At 41.8% G+C, this 23,651-nt stretch overlaps 1 protein-coding gene across 6 annotated transcripts in view; it reads left to right on the top strand.

Moving 5' to 3' along the window:
• LPP (LIM domain containing preferred translocation partner in lipoma) overlaps window positions 1-23,651 on the top strand; it is a 331,785-nt gene that overhangs the window by 268,666 nt on the left and 39,468 nt on the right. For all 6 annotated transcript variants that reach the window (XM_063167037.1, XM_063167041.1, XM_063167039.1 and 3 more), the window contains one exon: window positions 5,139-5,308. In XM_063167037.1, the coding sequence (XP_063023107.1) occupies window positions 5,139-5,308 (170 nt within the window). The remainder of the gene's footprint in view (window positions 1-5,138; window positions 5,309-23,651) is intronic.

The following is a 23,651-nucleotide window of genomic DNA, read 5'->3' as shown; positions in this document are numbered from 1 at the left end:
ACACACTGTGCCTAATTCCTCATCTCCAGATTGTGCCCAGTTTCTGGCCAAATCTTAAGAGCTTTGCTGAGTAACAGCTGAGATTATGGCCTTTCCTGTTCATCTTCACAGTTAAAACCTGCATCCAAGCTCCAGTGACTTTGAATCTCTGCAATATCCTTTTCAAAAAATGCAGTTTCTCTCTATTCATGCTCAACTAGCTGTAGAAATAATTCTCTGGCTTTTAACTTAGGCCAGATAATTTTTACCTCTTAGTCATAGAGTCATAGAACATCCTGAGTCAGAAGGGGCCCACAAGGATCATTGAATCCAACTCCTAAACATCTCTCCTCTGGTTCCATTTCTGCCTCATATCAAACAGAAGCTTCATGTCTTTACCTGCACGACCTGTAATGACCTATTCCCACCCTTCTTTGTCTAGTATTCTCTAGTGACATACCAACTCATCCTTCCCATCTGAAGCTGTCTATGTTCAACCTTCAAGCACTTACATTCTCTTTCGTGTTGTCTTTGTCCTTTCTTCAGAAGCATTCCATTAAACTTCCTTTAAACTCCCTCCGGGTCCTCTTTCAAATCCTTCCTTAACCTTTTCCTTTGCTGTGCTGTCTACAGACTCCTTGTCAACAGTAAAACATTGAGTGCTGAGACCACAGCTTCCCTTGCTGACTGGTTTCATCTGATTGTTTCCTTCTATTTCCTGTCACTACCTAGTTGTTATTGCTTGTATTAGGTTGTGAACTCCTGCAGTTGAGCCATTCTTTGAATTCTGTGTTTTTCCAATATCAAGCAGAATGGATCTATTCTATAATCTGAGCAGACAGGATCTGTGGTGGTATAGGCAAAAACCATATAATAAGAGTAATGAGATACCAAGAAGTTAGAACATGGCATCCTGTGCCATATGAGCTCCTCTTCTCCTTCCCCCCCTTCCTTCAGATTCACAATATTTCAAATTTTTTGCACAGCAGAAGACATTAAGTGAGGAGGTTTCAGAATAGAGTATAGCAGCTGATGTATCCTTTCAGCTGCTGAAGTGTTTCTGTGTAATGCACTCACTAACTGTGGCATTTTCAGGAGGGAAGCCTCTGCAGGCACTTCTGTACACGCCCCCAAGGTAAGACCACCATGTGGCAGCCAGGCTGGGCTGAGGGAAGGTCACAGCACGGCCAAGGTTATGAACCTCTTTCATGCAAAAATAGAGAACTCTGGTCTCCCAGGCTTGCTGCCAACATATCGCCTTCTAGTTTTGCTGAAATGATCTTGAAAAGGATCTAAAAAGGGCTGAAGGGGCAAAAGAAGAATGTTGAAATGACATAGTTTCTCATCTTCATGCAGTTTAGTGCTAATTTTGTCCTTTGTCTTTAAGCTGCCTTTTAAATGCTGCTTGTGGAAAGCAAATGGGTCACGTTGTTCCGTGTTTCTACTGTAATACGCTGCCTGCTATTTTTCTCTTAGATTATTTGTGTAATCTTTTTTGTGCAATCTATTTGTTCTTGAGTCTTGCAAACTTTGCCTTTTGCTACTTCTTTCCCAATAAGCAGTGCAACTTGTTCTGTGTTCACTCATGGGTATTCTGCACACAACGGACTGGGTTATTTGAGACAGTGTGAAAATATTAAAATGGGGAACATGTGTGGGCACTTAATTGTGGTGAGCCCAACCACAAATACCTTCGCCGTTGGTAACTGGCACAGAGGAAAAGCAGACCTTTGTTTTGTTTTTATCAGACATAATGATAGATACATTGTTTTTAGTGGGGTTTTTCTGGTTTTCTAAGGAAACGAGGCTTGTGCAATTACACTGCCTGTGTGCATGTGCCTGTCTGCTTGTCAGTTCCTCCTTCACCAACACTTGAAACTAATAGCCATTTTCAACTACATTTGAGTGAGTTGCAGGAGTTGGGAGAAGAGACAGGTTTTTGCAGAAGCCTTGTGAGTTCCCAGATTGCACCAAGGTCTGCAGAAGGTGCAGTCTCCAGTGATTGCATTACTGCAAACCAGATCGGTTGTATATTTGCCCATGTGCCTTTAAGTGGATCCAGCCACCCAACTGTTGGCTCCCAAATTTGAATATTTTGGCTTATTTGTTTTTACCTTTTGGGTGAGTGAGTCAGTTGGGAGAGTTGCTAGGCACAGAGCTTGTGTTTTGATTCTCACTGGAGTGGCCATGTCTCATGAAAAACAGGGTTTGCCCAAGGCCACAGTGTTATAATTTGCATATAAACTTATAAAAAAGGAAGCTTTCTTTAAGCTTTCCTGTGTGAGAGTTTATAGGAGTATTTCTGTCTGTGTAATTAATAGCAGAAACTGGACTTCTCATAAATGTAGACAGATTAAGTCTGTTGCTGCCTCAGTGGGAATCTTCTGTGGAAAAACCCAGAAAGAGGAAGGAAAGCCTCAGGAAACGAACTTAAAGTGGAGAAGTTGGCCAAAAGTCATGTTGTGCTACTCTTTGGTTTGTATCTGACCACCAGCAGTGTAGTTGGGGAATACCTCAGAGCCATGGGGAGTGTAGCCTCAGGGCACCTTTGGGAGGCAGAGAAGATGTCTTTATGCCCTTTGCTCAAAGAGAGGACAGAGGTACAGAGGCACTGAGTGACTTGTCAGAGATTACAGGAGTATGTATTTGAGTTAGGAAACAGACCCAGGTTTCCTGGCATAGGTACAGCCATAAGTATGGTCTCCATGAAGACAGCTTCTTCTGCAAATGGAGAGATGCCTTGGTCAAAGAGGAAGATAAATGCTGAAGCACACAAGAGCTGGCTAAATTATGAATGTGAGAAGAGAAGGAGGGGTAAAGATTCCCACATGTTCTGCTCAGATGTTAACAAAGAAAGCTGAGAAGTGTTTGCATAGACACTACATTATTCCATGTCCAAATGCCTCATAAAAATAATACCAGATGATCACAGAATGGCACACCAGGGAAAATAAATTCTTCAGCGGAATATTCCCTCTGGAAAAACACTGTGTAAAGTAATACACTAATGGCTTTCAATTTCATGTTTTATATATAGAGATATTAACTGCTCCCCAGACGTCTCTTCGTATTACAGCCCAGCTACACGAGATGTTTGGAGAAGGCCCTGGAGCAGCTCTGTGCTGTCCACACCAGGGCTCAGCAGGGCTCTCCTGTGCTACACAGGAGGTGTCTTCTGCCTCCTTCTCAGTGCAGTGCTGAGTTCTGTACTGTGGTTCTCTCCAGTGGGTTTGGGTTTTTTTCTTCCTAGCCCTCATGGTTTTTTCCATTCTTCCCCTGAGCTCTGTAGCCTCACTACCATGCTGGGAAACCTGAGTTCCTTTTCTGCTTATAAAAAAGGAGTCCTCTCTAGAAGTGTTACAGTGGAGTGATTAAAGCACAACAGTGACAATCAAAACCCTAATAACAAATCCTAAGGAAAGTTAAGTTGAAATACATCATTATTAATTCCATTTGGGGGATTTCCAGACTTGTCTGGATTCATCTGGTGAGTTCTCCTTCCACATTGCTCAGGCTGGGAGCTGTTTGAGTCAGGAATTGTCTGTCCTGTATAAAGCCAACTACAGTTATACCATTGTAGCAAATGGTAATGATCTGGGTTCTTTTCCAAGCTTTCCTAATATATCTCAAATGTGTATATATATCATCCTGCCACATCCTGAGGGATCCAAAAGTAGTTTACATGCTTTGTTCCCTGAATGTAGCTTGCTGGAGTGTGGGGCAGGCAGAAAAGAAGTCATGAGTGTGGGGACATTGTCAGTTCACAGTGAAGGGCAGCAGTCCTACTCTTGAGATGACAAGACAGGTCTAACTTGTAGAAGATGTGCAGTATTTGCATGAAAAGGCCAATAAACAGGTGTGAGGGAGCATTATATCACTACTGGATTATGGAATTATCATGTCCATATTATTTCCATATGCCTTTATGAATAATTCTGTATTGAACTCAGTCTGCTTTCCTGCTTGTACCTCAGCTCTTGCTTTCCTTCCCATGCTCACTGACCACACCACTCCACCCATGAATCCTTCAAGAAGTGCAGGGTCCCAAGGCTGAGGTCACCACAGTTATTCTTAAACTGGAGGGTACCATTTTGAGTGGGGCAATGCCCCAGATCATAGTTCCTCTGTTACCTTTGATGGGGTTCTCCTGTTTATTGTGGCTGACCTTGTCCTTAATGCCTTCCACTTTCAACATCAATTGTTATGTAGGGACATCAGAACTTCAGGGGCTATCTCCATTTTCTGGAACCCAAATGGCAGAGAAAAATAGCAAAGGTGTGCATTCTACCCACCTCTTCCATCACCTCTGCACCACAGTGTTCCCTAGGGAAATGTTTTTCCCAGGAGCTAAGGAAATCTTGTCTTCACTTTAAAACTATCTGCCACATAGCATCTTTAGCAACAATCTGAACAAGGCAGCAAGCCTTTGTACGTGCGTGTCTACAGACTTTTTGTTATGCATTTGTGTCTGACATTAAGGACCTTTTTCAGAAGCAGACAGAGCTCTTAAGGCTTGTCTGTACTTAGAGTCTTTACCAGCAGTTTCTGATACACTTTTTTTGAAGGACTGTAAGAATAAAATATCCACACATCAGTTTCTTTAGAAGTAGTTTCTATGCTTTAAATAGACAGAATATCTTAATCTGTATTAATCCTTGAACAGAAAAAAAAGAGTAATTGGTTCCATTGAGAGAACTGGTCTAAGCTATACAAGCAAAAAGTTTTTAAATTGTGCTGCCATCAGGCAGCTTTATGAGGCCTCCTATGACAAAATCCTTTCATGTGGAAGCAAGGCTTAAGGCACAGGTTTATGCCATCTAACTGAGGAGCTGAGAATGACTATATAGCTGGGTTAGATGATAGCTGAGTGGTTTGTATCTGGAGCTCCAGATGTCTACAATGATTGCTGGCTTGCAGCAGCACAACCGACATGAGTGCTGTCTTGGGAGGCAGTGTCAATCCTTTCTAGATCTTTTCATATGGACCAGCACCAGAGTGCCTTCCAAGGGCACTGAATCTTTGCCGGCAGTAGCACAAATTGTTTTTCTGTGGACTGAGCTGCCACATCCCCCTCACCAGCCACAGGTGAGTGGAGGGACCTCCTGTGCAGCTGGGACGAGGGCCTTGCTTTGACTGCTGTCCTTTCCCTCTGGTGACAGGACGCTGTGCCCGCTGCGGGGAGAATGTTGTCGGAGAGGGCACCGGTTGCACAGCCATGGACCAAGTCTTCCACGTGGATTGTTTCACCTGCATAAAGTGCAGCAGCAAGCTGAGGGGACAGCCTTTCTATGCCGTGGAGAAGAAGGCCTACTGTGAACCCTGCTACATTGTGAGTACCTGTTCCTGTTTGTGCCCTGATTTTAATGCACAGACATGGGAAACATTTATTTCTTTCATTGCTATGGAGTTGCCTTACACTTAAAATCTGACAACCATGTGGCAGTACCATGAGCAACAGGTTTTTTTATGGTCTTCAGAAGAACTCTGGTCTTTTCAGCTTACTGGGTGAATTACATTTCCTGGTCTGACTTCCCTCTGAAATGAAGTGGACACAGCAGGAGAAAGAGCTGGGTTTTGTGATTGTTTCATCTCTGTAAGGAGCAGACTATGTAGTCATTTTGTAGCAGTAGTGTGGTTCTCAGCTTTCTGTGTTGAGAAATCTGATACCAAAATGGTTACAGACTGTGTGCCCAATAAGATTAAGGAGGTGGGTTGCAAGAAAGCAGTAAAATTTCTAAAATCAAGACTTTTGCCTTGCTTGATGGAAGACTTTCTACTGAACTAAGGGTCTTTGGATTAGATGTCTTTTTAAGCTTACATTACCCTAAAATTTCATTTCATGCCTCCAACAAGGTCTTAAAGCAAACAATTAACAGTTGCTCTGAGGAGCTGCACGTTTTAAGAGACTCCCATAACAAGAAGCTGGAACCAGTTGCACAGGTTCAAATTAAAGAAACATCCCATAATGTGCCTGAGGCTTTACCTTGGTCTGACCTTAGCATCCAGTATATAAGGATTATCCTTGTAACTTAGAGTAAGAAAAGCACTGGAACATTCTTAAAACACTGACAAATCTTTCTTTAAACTTCCAGTTTTGAGTTCTTACAAACACTGGATAATTGGATTTACACTTCTAAAAGTAAAAATTGATGTTTTTCATGACATTTCTGTCATTCCAGTGATAATTGGAGCAATAATACTAAAATATTTCTGAAAATGCCACCAATATTTCATTGTTCTCTCTATTTCTACAGAGCCATCACATTGAGATTGTTACAGAAATACTGAATATAAAAAGGGAGGATTGTGTCTTACTTACAATGGCAGTGATAGATGGGCCTTGTTAAATTGATTTTAAAAGCTAAATGGTCTTTTGGTGGAATATGAACCTTTTAAATAATTTCTATTTTTGTTTGCACTAAAATGATTGCACCATAAAAAATTTAAGTTTCATTTTGTGGCAAGTTTAACCACGTGCAAAGCACTGAAGACTTTAGGAAGGTGCATTCATAATATCTAGAATTAAACATTTCATTGACTTCAGGCTGGAATTTACTTCATCTGCTTGCAGATTGATACTTTCTTTTCTTCTTTTTTAAATCAAGCACGCATTCTACACCACTCATCTGCTTTAGTTTGGGAAAACATCTGCATTAGCCACTGTAGTAATGGTTTAAGATTATTTAATCCCATTACTTATACACTTCATTAGCCTGAGTGAATTGTTGGCAAGGGTTCAGTAAACTTCCTACATTGGGAGATAAAAGGATAAAAAAGGAAAGGGAGAAGGATTCTGTTCCTCATTTTCTTTCAAATTTATCTTCTATCTATTTAAGGGATAAAGGAACGATAATTGCTTGGTTGCATCTGCGTTTGTATGTTCTGTGATAGGGCTTTGCAGCTCTGAGTACAGAGGAAAGAGTAAACGTTTAATAGCTTCCTTTTATATAACCAGAAGGGGCCTTTAATGTTTATCCATGCAGTCCACAAAAACATGGTTATGGAGTTAAACCAAAACACGTCTGGATCCATCTGCTGCTGCACATGCAGGAGAAAGGATGGCAGTGCTGATGGGGCTACATATATGTAGCTGGGCAGCTGGTACTGAGAGTGAAAATGGGAAGCAGGAAGCTGGCAGTCTGATGCAGTAAGGACAAAAAAAAAAAAAAAAAAAAAAAAGCAACCAAAAACAAAAGCCCAAGCACATATTAAACTCATAAATGTGGAAGAAACGAGTGTTGGGAGCCTATGTCTCAGTGTCTTTCAGAAATCTCAGGACTCTGCTGTGTTGAAAGCCAGATCTACAAGGGATCTAGGCTTCTGCCATCCTCTGGCTTTAGGCCTGAGGAATTTGTGTCCTAGAGCATATGTCTCATTGATTTTTCAGTGGAATGAAGCCTGCATTGGCTTCAGTAGGATAATGAATGCTTAAGTACACTGAGGCTTTGAGCTAGGCTTGCAAGTTATTCTTGCAGATGAATGAGACCCTTAAATTGATGAGGCACAGCCTGACTGCTTTTGTCTTCAGATGCCTTTAGATGTGTGATGCAGTTATCTTGAACTCTGAGACTTAGTGACCTGCTTAAAATCCAGCCTGTCTAGCCACATTCTGCTGAATTGTGGCCTCTGATTATTTTTGGTTTGGTTTGGGGTTTTTCTCCCTTTCTTTTTGGTTGGTTGGTTGGTTGATTGATTTTGGGGGGTTTTTTGGTGCTTGGTTTTTGAAGGTGGGTAGAGTATTTTTTGTTCCCCAAAGTCCCTCTGTCAGAAAATAGCTTGGATACTAGGAATCCTTGATCTGTAGAAACTCAGTGGGACTGAAGTACCTTGACTCAAATTCCTCTGGAGCTGAATTCCCATGGAAGGTGCAGATGTGACTGGCCCAAAACTGCACAGCTAATTCATGGCAGTGGCCAGCTGAGAAAACAGGGTTCTCAGCTGGTGTAAGTGTGAGTAATTCAGTGAAACTTGTTTCTGGTCTACCTAATTCACGCTGATTTCTAGCACACATCCCTATTTTCCCAAGTCAAAAACTCTTGACCTCTTACGCAATTCATAGAGGCTTAATTTATATAAAGAAAATAAACAAATACTTGCCTAGTAACACTGGCCTAGTTGTGATATATAAATTCTTGATGCCTTAGATTATTTTTTAATAATTCACTGGTGTGACTTGTGGCCTTATGCACACAAAAACTATGCACAAAAATAAAAATAAATGTTTTTAAACAATTAGAATTGGCTAATCTTCTCAATTTGTTGTGTGACTCTTCTTAGCTGTGGTGTAGTGAAGCCATAATTAAGATTTCTGTGAAGAGCTGTATTTAATTACTGGTTAGTCAGTACCAAGCCTAAATAGCCTGCAGAAGGGGTTTTCTTTGTTGTTTTTGTTTCTGGTTTTATTTATCAGTGATCCAATTAAGATGAAATTCCCCAAAAGTCTGAATTAACATCTAAGGAAATCAATCACCTGTTTGAAAAGAAATATTTTTCTTAATGGGAATTTGAGCACCAGAGTTAATTTCCATCACACAAAAACCCTCCCACCCAAAAGCCCATCACTATCATTTCCTGTTACATCTTCTGAGTGCAGCGAGTTCTGTTGCCAATGTGTTTGCTGGTTTTGCTCTGCTTCCAAGGATTCTTTCATTATTGATGTTATTTCTAAAAGAGTACCAGTCTTCTCCATTAAGACTCTTCTGCTGAACTAAAAGCAACTGTAAAAACTAAAGTGTTAATAGGAAACAGATGTTTCCCAGTCATGATGACAGTCAAGTTAACATTTGAAATACCATGATAGAGTTTCCAGTGTAACCAGTGCACTGCTGTGCACGTGATGAATGCCGTGTCTGCAGATGTTATCAGTGTATTTCCCCCCTCCCTTACAGGGCAAATTACTGACAAAAGAACATTCGGTTTGCTTCCTCTAAGTAGTTGAAGAGATTTTAACACTGGACTGAGAGCAGGGAAAAGGCTAAGCGTAATATCAGTGGAACTGTTGTTATAAAAGACTGAAGAGCAAGATGTTGAGCAGTGCCAGCTGTCTGCTGTCCAAATACCGTGTTATCATAAGGACTGAGCACAAGGTTAACCAGACACACCAGTCTGGCAAGAGTGATGCTGCTTTTTTGTGAATGGGGTGTTCTTTGATGTCCAGATAACTTTCTCCAGGATGTGGAAATTTTCTTCCATTCTTGCTCCCCTCTCCTGACAGTCTGGTGGTTGGCAGCTGGAGATGTGCACTCTGAGGTGAGGGCTGGGAGGGGCTGAGCTCCTGCAGTTAATGCAGAAAGCAGAAGATCTTGCTGATGCTCCTGGCCTCTCAGGGTTTCTTCTGCTGTGTCCCAGTCAATGTGACCCACCTGAGGAGAGGACCATGGTGGGACTGGGAAGGGGAAATAGCAGAAATAGCAGAAATAGCCAGGGTCAAATTAAAGACTTCAGAGAAGTAGTGGGCTAGAAATGGTGAAGGATTGATTGAAGGAGGAGAAGAAAGAAACTCTCATTTCTGTCAAGCTAGATCAGGGCAGATGGTGGGTATGCTCTGCAGAGCCCTGTGGAGACCCAGGGATTGAGGTTTCCTATTTCTGCTGAGAATTGTGAGATATTGAGGACAATATCTTAAACCCATCCCCAAAGATCACTTACATGGATTTTTTGCAGGTGAAATACTATCTTTCCATAGTATTGAAGCTGTGAAAGTGCTTGAAGGAAGAAGAATTATGCATGGGAGTCTTGCCCTGGTTATTTCTGTTCCCCAGGTTTGAACTTGGAATCGTAGTGCTCCACCTTTTTTTTTTTCTTTCCCCACCTACTCACCCCCCAATTACTTGTTTTGTGAGCAGAAAAAGGTATATCTTAGAGGATTTTTTTCCTCTTAAAATCTTCTAACTTCCTGGCCTATCAGTGGCTGTAGTTCAGTAGGAGAAGATAGTTCAGAACAGAACACAAGAGAAATGCTTTTAAGAAATGGTACAATAAGAGCCACTGGTGCCATGGAGCATCCTGGGAAAGCTTAAATTTGCTAATCATTCTAAAATGTCAGTGTTAACTCAATTTGTGCTCATTGAAATCTCTGGTGAGACTGCTGTTGGCTTCAGTGTGACTGGTATTGTAAACCTCGCCCTGTGTGCACGTGAGTGTGGCTGGTTGAAAGCTGTGCAAGGGCAGCTTCCTGCAGTGCATAGGGTTTAAAGTGTAAGGTTGTTCCCTGCAGTAAAGCTACATCTATTTTTAAAAATAATTCTGCAATTTGTAAGCAGGGATTACAGCACTAATTTAGCAACTATGTAACAATTTAAATTGGACCAGAAAAGAGAAACTATAATTTAAAGATTTTTTTTTTATGATACAAGTTTTCTTCTTTTTAAAGTAAAAAGCCCTTTATTCTTGTTTTTGTCAAGCAACGTATTGAATTTGAGAGTAATTTATGGAAAGTGCTGCCAGCATGGTATTGCAAGTGCTCCACAATTTGAATTTAAACTGCTCAATGGGATCATTAAGACTATTATGCCTGCTTTCCAAAGAGTTTGAATTCAAAATGACAACTGGAACAAAAATATAAAATAAACTAAAGAGAAGTCACGCACTCTTTGCGTGGTGGAATTTTTCTGCCCTCGAAATATTTCATTGAGATCAATGCTGCTCTTCAATCCTCTCCTAGAAAAAAGCTGGTGTTGCTAGTTTTAGTTCGGAGCTCCTGTGTGAGTCATCGGCAGCAGGGAGCTGAACCTGTGACCCGCGGATCGAAAAGCATTAAGGCTCAGCTCCTGTGGCACAGAGATAGAGCTGGGCTGCGCCAGGCAGCAGCAGGCTCAGCCCTGGCCATTTCTCACCCTCAACAGAAGTGGTCCATGGACATGGCAGCCCCAAAGCAGGTCCAGAGTTTTGGCTTGCTCACAGGCTACTGATTATGAGCATTGATAATTTTGCTAGTCTGTGCCCAGTTGGTAATTCCATGGAAAAAAACATAATGTCAAGGGAAATCTGTTACATCTAATAAACTGATCATTCATAAAAGTGAAAAATCAGTAAATCCCTTAAAAGTAACAGCCCTTTCTACTGATACCACCACAGCTGATATAAAAAATAGAGACACAGGGTGGCAGAGGAGTAGTGGCCATAAGCTCAACTCTACTACTTTGAGTGGTAAATGTTCTTGTGCAATCAGGGCACCGATAGAGGAGGATGGGATGCTATTACATAAGCTGCACCTGGAGCTTCCAGGAGTCCAGGTCTAGGAGGTACAAAAACGTGTGAGAGAATATGTCGATGAAGCAGCTTCTGTCAGAACTGGGGCAGCTGAACTTAGCTGACCCTCTGGAAGACTGCATCTGTTTTTTCAGTGGCCTACCAGCTGTTACAGGGGATGGGTCATGCCTCTTATTTTGTCACAAGGCAAGAGAAAAGGTTCCTTTGCAGGGGTGGATGGGTGGAGGAGTCAGCAGAGGTCAATAACCTCCTTTCTAAACTGGAATTATAAAGAAAGGGGAGAAAGTGTACCGTGAGATGATGAGGTAATTCTTTACAGAGACTCCTCTGTAGAGACCCAGAGGCTCATATTAAAGAAGACAGGGCCAGTTCATCTTGCTGTCCAACAAGGACAGGACAAGAAGCCTGCAAATCAAGCCTGTAAGAAGGAAAATTCAGTATTCTTGGAAGACATGGGAGTGAGCCCTGCCAAGAATTGCACTGGGATCACCTTGGTGATGGATTCTGAGACCAATATACCTTGGTGTAATTGACTTTCCAGAAAGCTGACTAGAGTATTGCTTTAGAGGAAGACTAGCTATGGATTGTGGAGGTAAAGCAACTTGATGCTACCTACCAATGAGAACAGTGTCACAAGGGGGATATTTTTGGTACAGTACCATAGTGCTGGACAGCGTTTTAATAGATACATTTGTGTTGGAAGATTGGGCATGAAGTGCTGATTAACTATTCACTGATGTCTTGGTGGCGCAAAGTTTTATTAGGCGTGGATCACTTTTCATTCCTTTTCATGGCCCCTATTTAAAAATGTGTCCATATTAAGTGATGAGTCCTCCTCCACACCTGGGCTTACTTGGGATTTTTGTGGTGACTTGCTAGAATCCAGATCTTTCCTCCTGTGTGTGTTGGCAGCCATAACAACTTGAATTGTAGTCTTTTCTCTGCCTTGTGCTTTTATAATTAGAGGCATTTTTCATATTTTGATTATATGAACTAAGCATTGATTTGACATGTATAATCTAGAAAAACTATACCATGGGAAATGAAGAGTTCTTAGTGACTGAAAAGATGATACTGTGAAGGACCAGCTGCTGCCATTCAGTGAATTTCTTGCCTCACAGGGTGAATTCCACTGACCAACTGTATATTCTTTGGAAGAAAATAGTCTCCCTCTCTGCAGGACTAATGGGATTTTATGGTTCCTGGCTATAGATCCACTTAGGGATCATGCTACAGTAGAGGGGATGGCAAAGTCATTTAGCAATGGATTTTAGCTGTGTTGAGCTTTCCCTATGGAATGTATCCCAAAGCTTGCTGCCTTTGCAAGTTAGCAGAAATGGCTTATAAGGAAAAAATAACATCTTTGTAGTATCTTCCTCATTTGCAGTCAAGTGTAGATGGATATTGGCAAGTTATATCCAGTGTTTAGTGTTCATCTCTTTTCTTTCATCTGTTCTTCACCACCTCCTTAGTGAACTACTTGCTGCTTTCACCCTCTGCTGCTCGAGCAACATCTGGAGATAGCACTGTAATAAACTCTCACTGTGGTGTGTCAGTGAATGAAAGTCTTTGTCTCTGAAAAACTTCTTAGTAAACAGCAAGTCCATGGGAAAGGCAACAGTGTTGTCTCCATATTACAGATGGAGATCTGACCCTGAGAAGTTTAAATGCAGTTTGTTTAGATCATGGATCTCCACTGCTGAAAGCCTTTAAGGACAGGCAGGACAAACATCTCTTAGGAATGGTTAAGGTCTAGGCATGGGCAGCCCTAGGGATGTTTTTCTAGCCTTACTTGTTCTGGTTATGAGCTTGAATTACGTGTCCAGGACCCCAAACACATCCTGCACTGTACAGCTCAGGTTTTCCATGCCCCAATTTTCTACCTATTTGCAGTTCAGTCTGCCAGGATCTTGAGGTGAAGGAGCTACCTTTCTTTTCTTCCCCTCTTCCAATCACTGCTGTTTAGAGACTGGACAGGAATAAGAATGAGCATCTGAAAGCTGAGTGAGGGCTCTTGGAAAACCCAGGAGGGTGGAAGGTACCATGACAGTTTTCCTTTCCCAGTAGTCCTACTGCTTGCTTGTAACCCTGCATAGTTATTTGTCAATTCAAACTGCTGAAGACAATTATTCTGAAAAGGCTGTAATGTATTTAAATGGGGCCTGTAAATTAGGTGTGTGTTTCCATCAGATCTGTGTATTATGGAGCTTTGTCCTTTTTAATGCAATGATATTAAAGCACTGCAGTGTCCAAACATAAAAATATTGGAACTCACTGAAGTAAACAAGCCATTAAGTATTGCTTAATTTACCAGTGCCCCTGTGCAGAGCTACTAGCAAAGCATGCTGCAGTACCTGTGAGTAACAGAGTTGAATCTGTCCTGGAATGGGTATGTTTGGATTTGGCAAGGATGGTTCCCTGAGCAGCCTTGAAGAGAGCAAAATCTTGTCTTGCGCACTCTCAATTCCAGATGCCCTCTTCCTTCAGTCCAGACAGTGATCTGCAAGCCTGAGTGCTAGGCAGCCCAGCAGGCTCTTGCAGCATGCCACTTGAGCCGTCTCCTTGGTGAAGCCACACTCCAAGGAATTTGCTCTGGCAAAAGCTCAGTCTGTGAGTCGATCCTCCCTCTAGTGTCTGCCTCTGCTCTTCACTCCAGGACATGATTTGTGTGCATGTGATGTTTGTTTGCAGTGGGGAAGCTGTTTAACTTGCCATCACGCACACAGAAACCCCAATGGGCTTGGGAGATTTCTGGTTGGAAAAAAACAAAATAATGCCAGTGTAGGGAAAGTACAACAAATGGGAATCGTGAAAGGAGAAAAAGTTTCTTGATTTTAAGAGTATGGAGAGTGTTTGGTACTCATGTAGGGACAAAGCAAATTGTAAGACTATTGTTTCATCTCATCTGCATTGATTACAAAGCTATGGTCCAAGTACAATATTGAGAGAAGAGATAAATAATCCACTGGGGTATTTTGGGCAGAAGGAAAACCAGATTATAGCTTAACTCTGGTGCTGTGGCATTTGCTGGGGACAAGATATAATTGTGCACTGGTAGGTAGCAGCCTTCACAGGAGCAGAGAGGTTGCTGTGGTCAGTGAGTCCCACGGTGTGCACCCATCTCTGAGAGGCCTCTGTGGGGTCAGGCAGGGATGGCACTGTGCACGTCAGTGAGCATGGAACTTGTGGGGCATCTAGATTGCTGAAAATGAGTGATGAAATCTGCTCAGCATTGTCCCTGCTTTTCCCTGGCTGCTGTTTCCTGACAAATATTTGACACAGAAGCACCATGGAGGTTTTCCACACCAACCTGATGCTGTAAGTGTCAAAGCAGACTTGCCACGCACACCACACAGATCTCTGAGGCAGTGCAGGAAGTACAGGCAGTTAGAAACTGGTGGCCATTCTTATGTTACGTGCCCATGTTTCAAAGGTTTTTGTTCTTGTTAAAAATAGAGCTTTATGGAAAGAAATAAACCAAGAATCTTTGTGACCTCTTTGGTGTGAGGTTATAAAGCACAGGTTCAATCATCTTTATTCGCCATGGGAATGCGCTCCTGCAGATGCTGGCCATTGAAAAAAATCTTTGTATTGTTTTGATTTTTATTTTCTTGCTAAAATCTATCTACTAATGTGTTTAATGCTGCAGCTCATTGTATTTGCATCCTTGCTGTTTGACTCTTTAACACTGAATGGCCTTCCAGATTCTCCTGTCACTTAACCTTTTTCATGTAGGAGTTTTTTCAACTGCTTCAAAGATGTAAAAAGTAATGGTCATTGTGCCCATAACCTAAAAGTTGCTGCTGACCAAACCCAGATACTTTCCCTTGTTTGTGAAGGGAAATACAGCAAGAGAGGGGGGAAAATAACAGTGTTGAAATGTAAATTAATTCTCAGATGTTATCAGGCATTGAGATTTTAAGTATGAATATTCCATTAGCTCCTGACAAGGTAGTTTTTTGTTTAAGGTCATGTTTGAACCAATATACCATCCTGGCATCCCACCAACAAAAATATCTGTGTAAATGCAATCTGTGTTCAAGCCAGACAACACTTTAAAAATTTATTTAATATTTCCTACAGCAAGCCATCTGTGACTGGTCACATTTTGGGAAGCGAACGAACATCATAGCAATGTTCTCCAATCTCTTTGAGTAACTTCTAGACTTTTTAAATTAAATGTGCTGCCAAATATTTATATTCTGTTGTGAAAAGAAAAATATTTGTTTGACATCCTAGATTCCCTGGCAATTTGCAGTCCATTGCTCCTCTGAGGAGCTGTGCTTTTCTCGTGGGTGCTGCAGGGCCAAAGGAGGATGTGGGAATCCCTAAAGGTGCCTTGTGGGTCCCTCATCAAGGAATGGGGACAGCTGTAGCATGATGGGGCTCTCTGGGGGCTGAGAGAGTTTCAGCCCTGGGTGCTCCTGTGGAGGATGTGACAGGGCAGGCTGGGGGCCAGGTTGTGCCCAGTGCTGGCACTGGAGGGTCAGAGGGTGCTGGAACAGGCACAGGTGGCCATCACAGCATTCCTGCCAACCTGAAAAAGGCTCAAGACTTCCCAGAAAAGCCAAACCACTTAGCAGAATGTCTGCCAGTGCATCTGCCACAGGCACTGCAGCCATCACCAAGGTAACCAAGTTTCCAGAATTTAGTAGCAGCAAAACACAAGGAAAAATTAGTGATGACCGAAATCATGGCTGCTGAAGGCCCTGATGGAGCTGAGCTGTGCTCTAAATAATATCTAGTATTTAGCAATAATTTTCAGAAAAAGTCTTGGTTTGTTATCCAGTTCCACAGATTTATGGCTGGCTTAAATTTGATCATTCTTAAGCAGTGAAATGCCTTTGTTCAAGGTCTTGGAAATTGTTATCCTCTTACTATATACAGGTACTAATAAACAAGTAAAATGTCTAAAACTGTCCTGAAATAGTGAATTCTGTTTTGAGAATCAGTACTTTTGCTAAGTACTGATTTGAAATGGTCCATATAATTTGCCTGTACTTACCACCAGGGGAGTGTTGCAACCAGCAGAAGCCCAGGTGAATCATCAGCCCATAACCTGTCCACATGTGCCTGTCACCTGTAGGAACAGTGCCAAACATAGAACATGCATATTCTTATATTCTGGAAAGAGGTCCTTGCAAGAGAGCAGGGAGAGAAAGCAATCTTGATTTGCTGTATTACCTCTGACAGTTTTACTTTCACTGTGGCATGGCAATAAGATTAAAGTTTTATAGTAATATCACCTCCATCCAGACAAAAAAAAAAGATAAAACCTCTCCTCTCTGGTACTTAGATTTCAAACTCTTTTTATAGAGTCTCTGCATCTGTTAATAAAGTCCTTAATTCATTTTGAACATTTTATTGTCACTTTGGATAAAAGTTTAATCAGATAGAATTATTGCCCTTCTAATATTCCCTTAACCTTTGCATTTCAGACTTAGACCATATCATTTAAATTTTAAAATCACTCTTTTATAGACTTGAATGCCCCCATCTCTTTTTTAGAGGGTACTTTTGCGCAGGAATGCTGTAGTCTGTCTTGAGGTCATGTGAAAACTTTAAAGGCTCTAATGTGAGTACTGCTCACTTTCCTCTGAAATGTCTTGCATGCCCTATTAATTACTTTAATGGTGACATGCTGCTTTAAGGGAGTTCTTTATTAATGCCACTAAATCTTTTTTTTACTATTGTTTAAACACTTTTTCTTTCCTTTATGTAGATGTATTTAATCCCTTCTGTCTTTAAAATAAACGAGTGCATAACTGCACAAGGTGTTTGACATTTCCATCTTTCTGTCTTAGGAGGTGGTAGGGAGGACTTGGCTCCCTTGTCCACATCCCACCAGAGACATCTGTGCACATCTGTACTGTCTGTCTTCATGTGTTGGATTGTTGTGGTGGAAGTAATATTGGAAATCTGATCTCTCTCTTTCCATAAACAATACACAGTGAATTCGCTTTTAATCTTCCTAGATGTTGAGATTGTAGAGGTTAGTTTGGATTTTTTGCTGGAAGTGCAGCACTTCCAGTTCAAGAGAGGATTTGCCTATGTTTGAGCCTTTTCCTAGGACACATTGATTTTCTCTCCTCAACCTGAACTAAGTTAGAGTATTCTAGTAGTCCATTTTTACTTCAAAGATGTATAGCATTCACTATACTGGATTATTTATAGAGTGGCCCTTTTGCTGAACTAGCTAGCTTGTAAAACACTGACATCCATGCCTGCTGCTGGATTTTAGTCTATCAGGTTTCTATTTTTTTTAAGGTGAAATCTTATACAAAATACCTATTCTTGATTCGTCTTAGCTGCAGATTTTCTTGGCCTGGGAAGGGGAATCAAGGTGTGAGAGAGAAAATATCATCAGGACCTGGAGAAACTGTTTCAAAAGCACATAAATGACTGAGGAATTGGCTCTTTTTGGTTTGCTAACCCACTCTTGACAATGAGACTTAAACTCTTAGTAGTAAGTCATATAATTCTTTAGTCACTTTAGAAAATGTTACGTCTCCAATAACCACTCATAGTTTCACCATGGGACTCTTCACATTTAAGATCTATAAATAAACTTCACTGGTTTTAAAGAAAATCAGAATGGATTGTTGAAAAACTTGTGAAGAGGTTTCACCAACAGCAAGTAGTTTTTTCTTTGGTGGGGGAGCCGTGGTTTAGGGCTTGGGGTTGGGGTTTTTTTTGTTTTCTTTGGGCAGAGTATGAAAGCTTGTGTTACACTACAAGGTTTCTCTTGACCTCCCCTCTCCCAGATATTTCCAGCTCCTAAAAAGTCTCTGCCCAGCTGGGTAATAGAGTTTCTGTGCAGCTCTCCATGGCTAATGTGTACCTGTACATACACACAGACTTGCACAGGAAGAATCTGGAAGCCTGAATTCAATCTGAAATGATTTGGCATTTGCTCAGAAAAGGTATTCCTTCCTCTTGTGGACCTTCCCTCAGGTTTGTCCAAATCAGTCTTCAATTATCAGAAATACACTTAGCTGTTGAGTGGGCAGATCCTTTTGCTCACAGCTGCTGCTTTAATTTTGGAAGCAGGCAGTTCACTTATGCACTTATACAGTACTAAAGGGTACCTTTTGCATTTTCAAACTTTGCTAAATGGTACCCTTTGCATTTTAGAATAAGTAGCTAATTAAATGGCAAGGCTGAGTGCTGTTTGAGCCATGGGTTAGAGTCACTCTAACTTAGATAAGGGACTGGATCCCATAAAACAAATTAGTCTAAGTTGTGGGCCTGCTCCCACTGATCCCAATTTAAATATTTTCTTTAAAATTAATAGGAGCTGAATCCGATGTGTGGTGCCCAAGACAAGGGGGCTAATGAAAGACGTGAGACATAGACCCCATCTCACAAAGTGATCCTCTTGAGTGTGTGAAGAATCTAGACTGGATTGATCAAAAGAATTTTCACTTTCTGTTTTTTAAAGTAGAAGTAAGGAAGATTCAAGTTAATTTTAGTGGAAATTCCCTAAAATTAACTGAAAAGCATAAACCATACTTTTCCCCCCTCTAAACTTGTTTCCTTCCCTTTTCCCATGTGGTTACCTTGTTTATTTTTTAAATAAATAATCATATTTTAAAGCAGTATAAATAAATTGCAAAGTGTGCTCCAATGGGGTAGATAAATATATTCCATCTGCTGGGGAGTGATTATTAAATAATTCACCAGTGGCAAACCCAGGAGTGGTTATCCATTTTCCTCTCATTCATGGATAATTTTTTCTACATCCCGTAGGAGCTCATTATGTTTTCTTTGTACATAATGTTTAATAATTTTAAAATCTGGCACTTACCCCTCCATCTACAGATTCTTCAATTTTTCCTAAGGATTTGTGCATGTGTACGCATGTATGTATTGACAGAGGAAGATATTTGTTTTCCTTCTTTTTGTTTTTCTTGTGGAGAGAATATGGGAATTTATGTATGAAGTGAGGTGGGAAGTTGAAGGCAAATTTCCCCCAGCTGTGCAAGGGAGTTTCCTCCTGCACAGGTGGTGGATGGGTCACATTCCTGGTCTCACCCTTGGGTGGCATTCAACAGAACTTCAGGGCTATGGCATTAATATGAACCTCATACTTCAGCACTTATAAACAAAGGAATAGGAAGTAAGGTGAGGGAGTGGGGCATTTGAAGAGCCCTGTCTCCTTTATCTCAATGTTAGGAAGAATTTGGTTTTTCCTAACATTTAATTTCCATCTTTTAAGGGACCCAGAGTGAGCCCAACGAGCCTGGTCTGTGGGTAAGCAGCAAGCTATTACCTGGTTGAAAACTGGAGCTCTCTCCCATCAGTGGGAAAATTGCCACAGATATGTGGAGTGGTGGGCTTTGAATCTGACCTTAAGGGAAGAGTTCAGCTCCTGGTAACAGACCCAAAGGCCTCTGTGGGCTTTGATCAGGCAGGGTGGGCAGCTGGTCAGAGGACTGGATGGGGTTGGCACAGAGCAGAAGGCTGCACAGAGTCAGGAGCTGGCACCTCCAGTGCTGGATCCCGTTTCAGAAATGGTCATGTTCCCATGGCTCTGTGTGTGCTCCACAGGGCAGGAGGTGAGGAACTATCATCCTGTCCTGTCTGCCCAGTGCCAGTGCCCAAGGAACTGTGGTCAGAGCTGGGCTCTCCCCCAGGCTGGAGGCAGATGTTTGCAGTTAGAGAACAATCACTATCTTGGTGCTAAAATGTGTAATTAGCCACAGGAAATTCTTTCCTTAGCTGATGAAGACAGGAAGGTAAAAAAGTATCTCTTAATGCTTGTACTGTTTTTTCTAGGGAGTTGAGTGAATCTGGCTGCCCTCACAGAGGGGAATAGCAATCCTGCTCCCCAGCAGGCAATGATCTCTGTTGTTCTCTTGCACATGTCTAGATGTCCGTACTGTTGGCCAGAGAGGAGCAAAACCCTCTCACTGTGAGGTAGGGAGCTGTTTTATTTCTCTCTCTCCTTCTTTTTCACATTCCCTGTAGGCATGTGCAGACTCTGGGTTTTAGAGGCTGGGCTCTGTACTAAGCAGGAGCAAACAGCTTTTCCCTGGGACAAAGACCAGATCCAAACAATTTGGTTTTGACTATAATTTCCATATGATTCTTGACCTGGAAATTCCTCCTTTTGTTATTCTGTTAATCCCTTTTGAGGGGGGGAGAGGGGAAGTAGTCCAGATATGAATTAGCAGATCCTTGAATATTTTACTTGTTTGTGAAGAAAGGCTCTTCTTTCCTTTGCACTTCCCAAGCTGATATTCTGCGTATTTCCATCCCATATCTCCATCATAGTCAAAGACTGAATAACACTTTCTATGCCTGGTTTCTCTGCAAAACATGAGTTTTGCTGTGCTCAGTATAGGAATAGATTGCTGCAACTACTGAGGCTGGTTCTGGCTCTGAGCTCCTTTCTCCATCTCATTTCCTGCTGCAAATGATTGGTAATTTTCACTCCTAGAAATGATGCTCCAGGATGGAAAAGCACAGGGAAGCTACTATTCAGGTGAAAGAACAGTGTTAAATGATGAGATTGAATACAAAGTTCCAGAGCAAATGAGCAGTGTCTTGTTCAGCACTATGGGCATGTGAAAGAAGTTGCACCTTGCAGAGCAAGGGCTGGAGCATAATCTGGGGTGTGCTGGCCAGTGTGCCAGCTGCAGGAAAAGTTGTGTGAACTGGAGGTATGTGGAGCTGCTCTAATTTAAACCTCAAGAAACTGGTGTGAGAAACCAGCTGTGGACTGGAATGGTGTTTGATGGATCTGACAGGAGCTGGGGAGTACAGAATTACTGCCATGCTGGCTCCTCTGTGCCCAAAGCTCATCCTTACATTAGCAGTTCTCCAGCAGTACAGCACAGGAGACACCTGTGTTCTTGCAAACCCAGACTGCTGGCACTTCCATCAGGGATGCCATGGGATTCTCTGCTGATTGATGTCCTTGATATTAACCAGAGCTGAGCACTGCTGCTTGAATGGAGCAAGAACAGCAAGCTCAGTTCTCTAGAAACCTGAGCTTAGGCTGTAGATAGAGACATTTGCATGATGTTCTTTTTTCTTCTTACATGCACAAGCTGCCTCTCCCCATGGACCTTGCTGTCTTCAGGTCTCTGGGTCCTGAAGAGAGCAATTTCTGTGTGAATTTCCCATCCATGATGGTGATCCAGTTGCTCTTTTGCCCTCTGTCAAGCACATTCAGAGAGAAGTGGTTAGCTCAAATGGGCAGAGTAAGTCCAAGAGCAGAGCTGGGAGGCTGCCTGGGGCTTCCCCACACCCTGTCCATGGTGTCCATATACAACCCAAGCACCTTTTCCTGCTGCTGTTTCTGAAACGGCCCTGCTGGCAGCCTGAATACCCAGAACTCTCCCTGTGCTGACACGGAGCTGGGCCCTGATGTGCTCTATAGCCTGTACTGCAGTGTGCCATTAGGAAAACTGTAGTTGCCAAATGTTTCTGTTTTTACATGAAGCTATTCCACCGAGGTTATCTGATTTTTCTTTGGTGCTGAGAAAAGCAGTTGAATCAGACAAGAGACCTTGTGGGTGGAATACATTATATCCAAAAATCAATCATAAGGTAAGGAAGGAATAGAATGGAGTTTATTTACAGTCTGTTGACTTTTATAGTTAGCACCATTTGTTAGAGAAGATGAAGAAAAAGAAGAAAATTAAGCAGAGGGCAGGAAAATGTTTCTTTGTGATATTTTTGTGCCTGGCAATGGAAAGAGATGTGTGTATGAGCTGACAATTTATCTTCTGCCCTGAAGAGAAATGACTTGTTCTCAAATGGGCATGAAATGAAATAGTGCAGAACACGATAGGAACTTTTCTGAGTAAATGGGTCAATTTCCTGTCATTCTCTCGATAATTGTATGTAGAGCACACTACGCTCCAAACACTGGCAAATGTGATTTTTTTTTTTTTCCCCTCCTGTTATTTTACTCCTCTTGTAAATGGGTGGAAAACATATTCCAGTGCTGGCACTATTATAATCAGCTTTTGCCAGTGGCTAATAGCAGTCCATTTTCGGTGAATGCTTATTACCTCTAAGCAGTCCAAGACACTACATAATAACCCAGGGCTGTGTAGACTGGTACTGCTAGGAATGAGATGCAGTTATAGGGACTGCATTGCAAATGCTCATCACAGCAGGAAATTTGCTTGTCCCTTTATCTTCTCTTGCCTAATTGCAAAATAAGCCCTGGTGCTCTAGCTGGAGAAGGAGACTTGTTTGCCTTCCAGAACTTCCTGGTATGGCCAGGGACTTTCTGCCTCACCATCCCTTAGCAGGCTGATGCATTTTCCTTCACTTAGAGCAGACCTCGCTGTCACTGAGGGGACATGGTTTCAGGTCAGACTCACTGAGGACTAAGCTGGTAATTTTATTTTGGATTTGGTTAATGAAAAGTATCAGAAGTGTTGTATCAGGTGTCCAGTGGGTGACAATTGGGATCTCTGTGGCAGATTGGGTAAATCTCACTGGAATGGGCTAATGCAGTGATGAGCTTCACGAGTGCCTTTGAACCTCAATCTTAGGAAAAGGGAGACAATGTTATAGGGTTGGCCCCAAGGTGCTGGATTCTGGCTGTGGGAATATCTGGATAAATCCCAAATACTTGATTTCAATAAATTTTCTTCCTCTTAACTCTAAGCTAAGCAAGATATAGACTTGTCCAGCCTATCTAATCATGCACAGTATTATGCTCCTAGTTGGAGGTTGTAGGAAGGATAAAAAACCAATCCTAGCCTGATCAGGACTGCAGATACTTGAGCTGTGATAAATCACCTGATGGGGTAACACAGCCCTGTGAGAGCTGAAACCCATCCCTGCCTCTCCAGTGACTTAGAGAGAAAGTTGCCCAAGAAATGGATTTCAGCTGAAGATCATTGAGAACTTCTGTTTTCACCCCACTTATCCCCCAAAATGAAAATCTTAAATCACGTTTTGAAGACTAGAATCTACAAGCTTTGAAAGGAAACCCCAAGAATAGATTTTCTTTTTTTTTCCCTTCCCGCTAGTGAAAAACTGATTCTCAAAAGTGTGGCAGGATTAGGCATTTCCTATGCAAAATTTTCTTTTAGGAGGGGAAGTCTGGGGCCTTTCTGGAGCTTTAAACAATATTGTTTTTTCTCACTGGCTGTAACTAGAACTCTTCTGTGAATACAGCCCAGGGTCAGTGTCACCTTCTTTCTGTATACGGAGGGCAGGTTTCAGTCCAATACAAGTTGGATTGGGTCACAACTTTAAAAAGGCTATGGAAAAATTTTCAACTCTGATTTTCTTTTTTTATAACTGTTGCTTGTTGTTTTATTTCATTTTTCCACTAGGATAGGAAAATGTTAGCTTTTCATAGCTGTCTGTAAGAACAGACAGGTCCATTTGTCTTGTATGTATACTGTTGATGCAAATGGACTGAAAGTAAGGATACACAGAACAGGTCTTCATCTTCTGCATCTGCTGTCAGGAGAGGAATTTATGTA

The sequence above is a fragment of the Melospiza melodia genome, chromosome 12 (genome assembly GCF_035770615.1).
Source record: "Melospiza melodia melodia isolate bMelMel2 chromosome 12, bMelMel2.pri, whole genome shotgun sequence".
Taxonomy (NCBI): domain Eukaryota; kingdom Metazoa; phylum Chordata; class Aves; order Passeriformes; family Passerellidae; genus Melospiza; species Melospiza melodia.
Note: the sequence above shows the minus strand (reverse complement) of the source record. Positions and strands in the feature narration are given on the sequence as shown.